At 42.4% G+C, this 11839-nt stretch overlaps 1 protein-coding gene and 1 non-coding gene across 2 annotated transcripts; one reads left to right on the plus strand and one right to left on the minus strand.

Moving 5' to 3' along the window:
* Window positions 1-2162: 2162 nt before the first annotated feature.
* On the minus strand, window positions 2163-4300 carry LOC147982057 (NADH-ubiquinone oxidoreductase chain 2-like). Its single transcript, XM_087514210.1, has 2 exons — window positions 4079-4300; window positions 2163-3264 (listed from the first exon to the last, which is right to left on the minus strand). The coding sequence occupies exons 1-2, from the start codon at window positions 4262-4264 to the stop codon at window positions 2824-2826; spliced, it is 627 nt and encodes a 208-aa protein (XP_087370336.1). The 5' UTR covers window positions 4265-4300; the 3' UTR covers window positions 2163-2823.
* A 6838-nt stretch (window positions 4301-11138) lies between these two features.
* Window positions 11139-11225, plus strand: TRNAS-GGA (transfer RNA serine (anticodon GGA)). Its single transcript has one exon. It is a non-coding gene; the product is annotated as a tRNA-Ser (tRNA).
* The last annotated feature ends 614 nt before the right edge of the window (window positions 11226-11839 follow it).

Consider the following 11839-nt stretch of genomic DNA (forward strand, 5'->3'; position numbering starts at 1 on the left):
AGCAGGCCAATCATTGATGGTCACGAACAGCAATGCCTTTAGGTCAAATTCTTCCCCCATGTGCTCATCCCACGCACGTACACCTGTTCCATTCCACAGTTGTAAGAGTTCTTCAACTAATGGCCTTAGGGACACATCAATGTCATTGCCGGGTTGCTTAGGGCCTTGGATGAGCACTGGCATCATAATGAACTTCCGCTTCATGCACAACCAAGGAGGAAGGTTATACAAACATAGATTCACAGGCCAGGTGCTATGGTTGCTGCTCTGCTCCCCAAAAGGATTAATGCCATCTGCGCTTAGACCAAACCATACGTTCCTTGCGTCATCTGCAAACTCCTTCCCGTACTTTCTTTCGATTTTTCTCCACTGCGACCCGTCAGCGGGTACTCTCAACTTTTCGTCTTTCTTACGGTCTTGTCTGTGCCATCGCATCGCCTTGGCATGCTCTTTGTTTTGGAACAAACGTTTCAACCGTGGTATTATAGGAGCATACCACATCACCTTGGCAGGAATATTCTTCCTGGGGCGCTCGCCCTCGACATCACCAAGGTCATCGCGGCTGATCTTATAGCGCAATGCACCGCATACCGGGCAAGCGTTCAAATCCTCGTACCCACCGCGGTAGAGGATGCAATCATTAGGGCATGCATGTATCTTCTGCACCTCTAACCCTAGAGGGCAGACATCCTTCTTTGCTTGGTACGTACTCTCGGGCAATTCGTTGTCCTTTGGAAGCATATCCTTTATCATTACCAGCAACTTTCCAAATCCCTTGTTAGATACCGAATCTTTTGAGAATATCGCTTATTACGTTAATTTCTTCATCTTGATGTACTCAATCCATTCAAATTACATAATTCCAATGCTATAATCCCTATATTAAGATGAAGTAAGAAAGCGTCAGTCCTCTTATTTTCTGTCTTCTATGAAAGAATGTAGCTCGCTCTTTCAACCCGGGGCCCCCTCTGGGGAACTGTTTGATTTTTAGCATCGACCCCATTTCCTTTTGATCGTATTATGCTTGACTCGCTGCAAAACATTTCGCTTTCTGCGCCACGCTCGTACGTGGTTTACACTCCTAGCCTTTCATCTGACTTTGCCACCGGGCAATTGTTTGTTTTCAACTGGATTGGATTCCGAACCAAGAAAGATAGGCAACTTTCACTTGAAAGAAAGGAGCTTCAGAACTCTTGTATTCCACCGAATAAGAATAAGAATAAGAATAAGAGCAAGAAGGGGCTATCTTTGTGAAGGGACCGGCACCAGAAAGTAGATCATATGGCCTTTCTTTCGCCAAAATCAAGTAAAGCCCCGGCCCAAGAAATGCAGCAAAGCAAGTCGTCTTTGGTTTGGAGCTAAATTCCCGGATGTATAGGCTTGATCGAGTGCCTTACCTAAAATCGACGATATAAAGTGGGCTATTTAGCTTGCTCCGACAGAGGTCTCCTTCTCCCTTAGCAGCGAGACCAGTCCCTACCTCTTTTCAATCAATCTTTCATACCGTATGCCTTTTCTACGCCTAAAACAAGTTCATGTCTCTCCTCTCTGAAGTCGGACCTTATTGAAAAGTAGTACGCTTTCTTTCGTGGTGTTCAGGATCCCATGCTTTGTAGTTCACGCATGGCTTTCTCTAACGAAGCTAATGCCGAATTAAAGACCTTAAACGGAAAGACACAGGAGGTGGCGAAAAACGAAAAAAGATAAAGAGCTTACAAACTTCTCTGAACCCGGTAGCCAGCGGAGCCCTTATTCATGGGTTAGGGACTAGCATTGAACAAAGTTGGTGACAGCCGAAGAAAAAGTGAAAGGGCAAGTAAATAATCTAAACATGCGGGTAAGCAGCAAAAAAGGAATAAAAGTAACGCGCCCTACCTGTTAGTAAAGTAAGGCCTTCCAGAGCCTATCTAACACAGACATACACGCGGATGAGGACACAGAAATAAATGGACGTCGATCCGGTACTGAAATTGCATAGCAAAAAATGCAATATGTTCATACTTGATGAAACGCACATCATCCAATTCATGATTTAAGAACAAGAGAACGAGATATTGACTTTTTTTACATCTGTAACTACATTCTCACATTTCTTTTTTGATCTCATGACTTTTTATGCGATCGGAAAATGAATGAGATCAAAAAGATAGGCGGATGACTTGACCATAAGGTCGGATGTTTCCGTGAGCAGTAAGCAGCGGATCTCCCCTTTTTGGGGGAAAGCTGGTGGCCCTTTTGGCGTGTTAATTCTTTCGACGGGGCGGCCTTCTTCGTTCGGTAGATCCGGTCGAGGTGGTTTTCGTTTACCAGCGCGTAGGTGGTCTAAGTTCCTATGACCGAGTCTTTCTGGCCCCTGTGAACATATTTTCTTAATGTATTAAAGAGGGCCTCTCTAACCGGTGAAAAGTGGTAGGTGTCCACTAACGGCTATTCCTGGCTCGGCTCCGATAACGCAATTCCGGGAGGAGTCGGTAGTTGGGCACTGGATCCCTTCGGACCTGGAGAACGTGTGACACTGGGTCGGGGTTTGGTGAACCAACAGGTCGCTCCTTTAGTTGAAGTATCAGGCCCCTTTTTCGTTGCCTAGGTTACACCTTCGGAATACCCCAGACGGGGATTTCGCTCTATTCCCCCCAATCTTCACTTTACGCCACGCCGACTCTCCGTCGTGGAATTAGACCAAGGGTCGAAGACCCATACCATAGGACCCCGTCTCCCGTATCTTATCTTTCGCGCGTAGGAGATCGAGACACAGCCTTAGGGCTATGGGGAAAGTGGATCGATTGCCCTAGAATTACAACTACGTAGAGGGTCTCTACAAGTCTATAAATAAGTTCCAAAAAATTGATCGGTAGTAGTCCGGTCGCACCCGAACAATAATATTCCAGAGGGAAATGCACCTAAGATCAAATATTTTGAGCCGGCTTCCGTGGAAAATTCAGACTTTCTTTTTGATGCTGCGATCACATAAAAACATAAACTTTGAAGCTCAATAGCTAAATACATGGCAATTAAATCATGAGCCGGGATCATTAAGAGAATACTGCGAGTAGGAAGTGGAATTAATACAATGAATTCAGAAGCATCAAACCTCTCTTTTTCGAAAAAATCGAAACACATCGAAATGGTACCAGCCGTACTTAATAATAGAAGGATTTGGCAGAAATATGTAAAATTGTCCCTCCTAAAAAAATTATTCCAGAATAAATGGGCAATAGTTAGGAGAGGTGCGCCAGCGGCGAGCAGAAGCAAGGTTATTAGATACTGAAGGAAAGCCCGGCCAGAACCACACGTGCAAGTTTCCCTGCATGTGGCTCGTCCGTGATAACTTCTTTGGATTTGCGTGAACTAGCGGACCGATCACTAAGTGGTTAGTACCTCCAGCATGAGTGAACCTTTTCAGAACTGGTTAGGAATGGGCGCCACTATCCTAGCCCGGATCCAGCCAGGTTCTATTGATCATGTCCCCTTACCAACAGTTGTATCTTGTCTTGGGGCGTCTTTCTTTGGCTTTACTATCAAGCCAGACGCGGCGCCCTTTCGCATTATCATCTACCGCCCTTTCTTTCCTCCCGTCCCTTCACGCATGAAGATCGTCGTATGTATGTTCGACTTCGGTTGCCGGTGCAATAGAATTGGCGGGAGTATATTATGGCAGGGTTAGTCACCTGGGCAAACCAAAACCCTCCTCCAAGAAGAATTGTGCTATGCCCCCCCCGATATCCCTATAGAGCGAAAGAGCTGCCTGGTGATCCCTAGGTTGCAGCACGTCCGGTCGTTAACTCCTCGCTAGCTGCCGCCATTTCTAGGACCGACCGACGCCTCACCTGCATGCACATGTACCTACGTAGTGTAGTGTCGGTCGCACATTCATAATAGCGTTCGGACTCATGTGCCTTCCTGAACCAGGGGAGTTCCCTTGCTCCTGCTGCGTACGATTAGCCGGCCTTGCGGCGGCAAAAGGATTAGGACGTCCCCCCATGCTAAGGTTCCCTGCGGTCCGGCCGCATTAGGTTAGGGAGCTGGGCGATAATAGCTCCTCCGCATCCCAAGCGCGCTGCCCTCCTAGGCGCGCAACACTAAGTAATCCAAGCCAACCCACATTACTAACTAATGGTGGATAATCATCTTTCTTAGAGGTACTAAATACAACTCCATGAATGAGCAAAATGAAGGTTGCGTTAATGATAAAGATCTCTGGGGAAATCGCTAAAAAAAGATTGAACATGTGGTTCCGAGTTTCGATAACTTCTTCTACTTTCATTTCCCCCGTCTTCCAAATCGCAGAGTTAATTCAAAAGCCTATCTTCAGTACACTTCACACCCACACAATCTCTATTTGAAACTAACACTCCATTTCCAGATAGCGAGCGATCGCTCAGCAATGATACCGCGCCGGATGAAGTACCTATCCCCGGGGACCATGCTTTTTTACTTGTTTCCTTTTTTTCTTACTATACGAAATTCAGACGATTTCGTTTGTGTTCATGTTGGCGATTTCAGATGTGAATGAGGCCGGTCGTCTCCCCTTCCTATGGGTTCCCCAGTGACACATCAACCATGCCCCTTCCTTTTCTCCGATCATAAATAACCTGATCTCTTTCTTTCTAATTCATCCCTTCTTTCTAATTCAAAAAAGAAAGGGGGGGGGGCGGTAAGGCAGGCTCGCAACTTACAAAGGGCACTCGCTGCTCGCAGGCCCACTCTTTCTATTATGATTTCTATGTCTATGAAAGCTCCTTTGACTCCAGCCCCATAAGCTATTCTTTCACCTGCACCAGCTCTTGGTCTTTGTCCAGGACAAAGATATCGCAATAGTGGAATAAGGAAGTGCAAGTTGGCGATCGAAGCAAAGGAAAGATCAAGCCGAAGAGGATACCTGGGGCCATCTAAGACGGCTGTAGTAAATAGCTTACACGACTGATTAGGCTCATCAACCTATGGAACCTCACGCTATGTTGCTATGATTCTTTTATCACGAAAGCATGTCGGGCGAAGGAATAAAATGCGTACAACACTAACAAGAAGAGACTTGCCAAAGAATTCGATGCCTCACAGGATCCTGCAAAAGCGGAGTCCAAAAAAGCATGAGTCGGGTCGGCGGTTTCAGATTCAGATAGTTCAGTTCAATCATCATCTGACACCTTTCGGTGCCATTCCTTTTGAAACTGGCGTTTCTTTTGTCAAAGAATTCGATGCCCCTGCGAAAAACCGAGTCAAGAAAGAGGTAAGGGCCGGGTCAGAGGCGGAACAGACATTCAAAGCAACCAAACCATAGATCTAGCTTTGCAGGACAAGCATAACGAAAGTAAGCATTTGGCCAGACATTCAAATAAACCCTATATCTAGAAATCCATCATCCCTGTCTGAACGGTCTAAGCATCATATCTTTTTCTTTTCACTTTCGCTGCATCGTCTGGACATCAGAAATAGCTGCATTAGCAGCATCTCGCTACAACTCCCTTGGCAACCCTAGCACCAACAGGAACAACTCAGTTCAAGCTAGCAACAACTAACAATTTCTACTTCCTCGAACAAGAGCTTGCTTTTAGTTCACGTTAGCTACATTCGTTTTAATAGAAAGATGGGAAAGGCTAGGTTAGCAGAAGACTATGCTTGTGCCACAAACTTATTGCTTCGGAGAAGCATTTCTTCAATGAATCTTACTCAGTACAGTATTCATAAGGGACCTGTATCTAAATATTCTATTCTAACATTCCTATTTTGGTTGGAAGTTTCTCAAATGAAAGAGCACAACCCTTTCCATCACTTCTCTACATACTGGCATTCGGAGCTAGGAGCAGAGAAGAGAAGTCAATCAGAAGAATCGTAAAAGCCTGGAGCTCAAACATTGCGTTCTACACTATACTTTTGTTTTGTATCTCTGAAACAAGAGTGAAAAGAAATCAGCTCATCCACCGCTAACTAAACAGGGCGAAACTAGCTCTTCTTTGGTTTCCCTGGGTCCAAGTTGGGGCAAAACCTGCTCTTTTCCCGCAAAAAGTCTATCGTACTAGGTGGCGCGACACGCGACATAGGTAGTAAAGTAGTGATTTTGGGCCCAATTCATACTTCTTTTTTGATTGGAATTCTTATCCTAGCTCGGCCTACTCGCGAGATGTTAGCCTTCAGCCTGATTACATAAAGCATAGCACTTCTGATCGATTTGAATATTCCATTCCCTATTTCCTTGAGCGCTTTCACCATTAACCCATGGGTGCCAAGACCATCCCCCCGGCTCTTTCTTCTTCTACTTCATATAATAGAACACAAGGATCGAACCTACTTTGCTTTAAGTCTGTTTACTTTTTAACGCCGTCTACGGAGAGACAAGATGAGAGAGGAGAGAGGAAGCTGAACGACAAGAGCTGACGAAGTCCAATCAAGCTGAGGTCTGGAAAGAGTTAAGAAAAAACACCTTCTACCTGCATTCATGGGTGCTCAACGATAGATTCCACATCAAGATAGGCAAAGCGGGATACAGCTCGTTTATTACCTCAAAGAAAACAAGAAACAGGTCTTTTCTAATCACGGAACACGAGAATAGCATGCACGGGAGAAGGATTTAGGGAAAGGTACACGCTGCTTTTTCGGAGTCTATAGGGGAAAGGTACACGATGATTTTTCGGAGTCTATAGGGGAAGATTCCACCAGCCCCAATTGCTTTGGGTGAGAGATTGAACCTCCACTCGTTTCTGGTTTCTGCTTTCTCCCTAGGGAAAGAAGATATGATACTTTTCGAAGAATGCAATCCCCGCATTCCGGCCCTGCTCTGCAAATCAACATCTGAAGATCTACGGGTCACCATAGTCTTCTGATCCACTAATAAGATTCCGCGCTCGAGATGATGTGATCTGAACAAAAAGATAGATACATCCGAGCTGCCCAAGGATATGGTCTGGGTACCGATCTGCTAGGATAAGGGGGAGATCCTAGTACTCAAAAGGCTGGGTAAATTTCGAAATTAAGCGGAGGAAATCCACCAATAAGAGAGTAATAGAAAATACTGTTATCATGAAGAAATTCTTTCAATCCATTAAGAAGATACTTAATTCGTTATACAATAGAGACGGGGAAAAAGATGATGATAAAAAACTCCACAATAATAAGAAATCCAAGAAAAAAGATATAACGGATGAGGAAGGAGCTAAAGAACCTATCAACAATGATGCATCTAGTGGCAGTAATGATGCATCTACTTCTACTTCCCCTAACCCTAATGATGGTTCTAGTTCCACTAATGATGGAACAAATCCAAATGTGAAAACTAGTGCACCTAAGCACGACGATCATGGTATAATCCACCATTTTATATGGGGTGGTGGTAGTTCAAACGGTGGAGATAGTTCCAATAGTGGTTGGACTTCCTACTTGAATTCACCTATTGATAGATTTGTGAAAAATCGAAAAACATTTACCAATTTAGATCAAAGAGGTCTAAATGGTTTTATTGCCAAAATAATAGGGTTTATAGGTCCAACAACAATTGTGCTTCCATTCTTTTATAACAGTTGGATGCCGAGGATAGGTTTTTTTTTCCATGTTTGTTAGAGAGCCACACGACTTTCAAATAGGAGTTAGCGTATGACCATATACCACGTTTCACAATTATGGAACTCTAGTTATGGAATATGTATATATAAAATATTTGTTCCACGCTCAGGTAGGCTGGCGACAATATAAATGTATATATTTGATAAGTTTAAAGAAATAAATGATTCGCTAGGTTTATTTTTTATCGATAATATTTACTTAAGGGATACTTTTGACGTTATTCAGCGATTCTCACATAGCGGTCTTGGTTTGAAATCCCTTTTGAAACGTGAAATCATAAACAAGTTGGTTGAAGTAGTAATACCATTTTATGATGAGAATTCTAAGTCGTATGTGTATGGTTATTTTGCTTTTCTAGTATACGCAGGGTTATTTTGTACTGTCTGGTATAAGTATATACCTTGGGATCCATATATAAAACCTGCTGATTTAGCTCCACCATCACTGGATGTATTTAACACCTATCATGCCGATGCCGTGGGTTATAAGAAGGTCACATACCTGATTACTAAGGACATTGTCCAAACAAACTATGGTAGACACCTTTAAACAGCCATCATTTAACGAAGTAGTAAATTTGAATGACTACAACCTTGATCAATCTGATCACAAAGTGTGTTTTTCATGCTTATGCACCGGTATCATGGTTTCTATGTTGTTAGTAACAAAAACACTTCTTCCACATTAAACAGTACTGCATAGATACAAGTTTAGCATAATGAATTTCTGAGTTATTTCACACAAGGAATTTACAAGCTAATGAAAATCAATAGATTTATAGGATATCTATCTAAATACGGCTCCTATCATTTAAGGTTAGTAAATACATACTAGGAAATGCTCTTCAGGGATACCAGAACTGGAAGATCCTGTCAAGGGGAAACATGACCTTAATAAGCGCCATCCCGAGACTTGGACTCGAGGGATGGTAAGATCAATAGGAGAAGGAGATATGATACAATTACTATGATCAGGATACCTTATATGAGCCATACTTATCCAGGGAATCAATCGTGTGAGGGTGTTGTTGATAGAGGGAGCTCTGGCCAGGAGAGGCTAGAGCGAGTGATAGCAACGGAAAGGTAAGATCAAGAAGGAAACAAGGCTTAAGAGGACCCTAATGCACCAATACTTTAGGCATTCCAACTTCCAATACATACTTATCATGGAATGAAATCCAAGAGGAGCAAGCATATCACTGAGAATAGCTAGCTGAAATCAAGGATGCTATCACAATATTCAATGGAATCGTTACATCGGAATAAGATAGACCCGCTTCGATGCTGTATTCAGTATGTCAGCTAGGAGCCAGAACTCAGTATGCCATAGTCATACAATCAACCTGTGTATTAACAGCAATATCTAGACAGGCAGGATGGATTAATTATATTGATGGCCAAGGTAAGGTGCTCAAAGGGGAAGCACTCTTCATCAAGTAATGACCCCTGGGGGCGGCTACTGCGAAAAGAAAGCAACACATAAGCTCTTGTTCCTGATACGGTTCGAAAGTAGTGCAAAGAAAAGCGGTACTTCAGTCGGAAAGAAAGCTGCAGGAGGGTTAGTGCTAAAATCTTCTTGTTCAGATGGTTGAGAGAAGGAGGTGTGTCCTGTGGCGGATACACCGATTGATTGAGACGCCTCAAGGCCACCGGAGGGAGAAATAGTGATAGCAACACTTACAAGGAATGCTGGGATAAGTTGGGAAGAAGGCAAAGATACTGGCGACTAGATCCTTGTGGCAGATTGAAAGATACCGATATCTCTATTTCAATTTGTTGATTGATGGTTTAAGGAAATGGCAGTGGTCCAAATCTTGCACATTTACTGTTACTTCTATGTATAAGTTCCTTGCTCAGGTGTGGCCCAGCTTTCATATCTTATTGGGATAGCTACATTGCCCTGGCCGGGTATTGCGAAGGAAGGAAACACCTTGTCCGAGTCAGGCGATGCTAAAGGATGGATTAAAAAACTCATGGATGCTATCTCTGTTATTGCTGCTTAATGCCCTATTTATACCGATCTAGCTTATAGCTGGGATTTCTAGAAAGATAAGCTGATGCAGCCCTCAGGGATGGAGTGCCTAAACTAACCTTCCTGAACAGAAGTAGCAGAGGTAGAAGATATGTAAATCGTACCATAAGGGGGAAATGCACTATTGTTATGCTTGGGCCAGGTTAGCTGATTAAGGGAATATTCCTATCGGAAGAACAATCAGAAAATAAGGAGATAGTCAGTTGGCACTTTTCACACAAGAACCGCTTTTCGTATTAAGCACGGGAGTCGTAAGGAAAGACCTCTGCGTAGCTATCAGAACGAATTAATGAATGAAATAAACGAATTCCGGTGAAACCAAGGCGAATTTCTGAGCCAGCAGTGGGAAAAAGATGCCAAGTATTGAGATGCGACATTATGAATGGTGCGATCCGAAGTCTTACTATTTACTCCAAATTTACTCAAATGGTTGACTGAACTTCACAGAGGACTAAAGCCGGGAACTTAAACTAATGGTTTTGCCTTTCCACTTCCCAATTGACTCTCATAAAAGGCTAGGCTACCTCTTCACATCGCACCTGATCCCGAATCATGTTCTCTGTTCAGGGGATCAATAGTGGCTATTAAGCTTTTCCCTTTCTATATATTCTTGAGAATAAGTAAATACCATCCTTTTTCCTATCAGCATCTCTCTATCTGACAGTAAATATTGCTTTCAATCGATCAGGCACTAGGTTATTAAAGTATGGATATGCCATATAATAAGGGAAAAGGCCTCAAGTTTTTTTTAGCGCAAAAGAAAAGCCGATTCCAAATTTTCTATTTCCCGGCAAGTCTATGAGAGTCCTATTACGGATCCTCTGATCTTTAGCTTGAATGGTCGTGTTTTTATATAATTAGGTCTTTCTTCTGAGCTCTTCTATTACGGTACGGAAAAATCAAACCTATCACTCTCAAAGAATGGGTAAAAAGAATTCAAGCTAGGGGAGCCTACACTCTCTAACTACCTATACTACGCCCCCATTGATTGGAAACCCTCGGGGAAAATGATCCCATAAACAAAGGAATTATACAGTACGAAATAGCAAAAAAACAGACTAATTCGATTCTAAAAAATCAATAATAGATATTTTATTCTGCTTAAATTGTCCCGACAAGGAGAGATATTCAATATTTGAATCAGATTGGATTTCGGAGTATACCAATGTGAGCCAAACTATTACTATTTCATCTAACTTGAATAACCAAGGACTGAATTTGACTATGGATTCTGATAACTCGAGAAGTTTTTATTTGGTTATGATCCAAAAAGAAAAAAGAAAGGTTTAACAAGCCATGAGAAAATAGAGTAAAGTAACCATATGTTCTGTTTGCATAACGTGTATACGCCACGCCATACAATCGAAATAGAAACATGGGACGATTCCAGAATTTTGAATAGATCCGTGGGGATGAGAGAAGTTGTTGTTGAGAAATATGAAATTGGAAAGGAAGTCAAAATCCCTATGGAACCCGTGATCGGTTGTACCTGTACTTTAGTGATACGAAAACTCGCTATTCACTCAGTTTCTGGTCAATAATAAGATTATGTAGGAGAGATGGCCGAGTGGTTCAAGGCGTAGCATTGGAACTGCTATGTAGGCTTTTGTTTACCGAGGGTTCGAATCCCTCTCTTTCCGTTTCTGTTAATTCACCAACGTTACCGACCACAATGAAATTTCTAGTAAGAGGAAAATCCGTCGACTTTCTAAATCGTGAGGGTTCAAGTCAAGTCCCTCTATCCCCAATAAAAAGCCCATTTTACTTCCTAACTATTGTACCAACCTCTATTTTTCATTAATGGTTCAAACAAGATTCACTATCTTTCTTATTCTACTCTTTCACAAACGGATCCGAACTGACTTCTTTGGATCTTATCCCATTCATACAAATGAACATATTATAGTATAGGCATAATCCCTATTATTAAGTAAGTCATTCACAATCCATATCATTATCCTGATATTTACTAAGTCCAATTTGAGAATACTTTTTTCTTTTTTAGTCCCTTTAATTGACATAGATACAAGTACTCTACTAGGATGATGCACAATAAATAGTCAGGATAGCTCAGTTGGTAGAGCAGAGGATTGAAAATCCTCGTGTCACCAGTTCAAATCTGGTTCCTGGCACAGAACGAACAATGAATGCCTTTTCGGGAAAGAAAAGGGCCACATATTTTTTATAGGGAAAAGCTTTTTTTAAGGGGAAGAATCATCAACAAAAAATCCAGGAAAGAACAGCAAAGGAAAAA

Source organism: Triticum urartu, chromosome 3A, assembly GCF_056163025.1.
Source record: "Triticum urartu cultivar PI428250 chromosome 3A, HENAU_Tu73, whole genome shotgun sequence".
Lineage (NCBI taxonomy): Eukaryota > Viridiplantae > Streptophyta > Magnoliopsida > Poales > Poaceae > Triticum > Triticum urartu.

Excerpts from the sequence above, each read along its gene's own strand:
- LOC147982057 (XM_087514210.1), bottom strand. The coding sequence starts at position 4,264 with ATGAAAGTAGAAGAAGTTATCGAAACTCGGAACCACATGTTCAATCTT. Across the intron at positions 3,265-4,078 it reads GTTGGCTTGGATTACTTAGT|TATCTAATAACCTTGCTTCT; the intron begins GTTGCGCGCCTA and ends GCTTTCCTTCAG.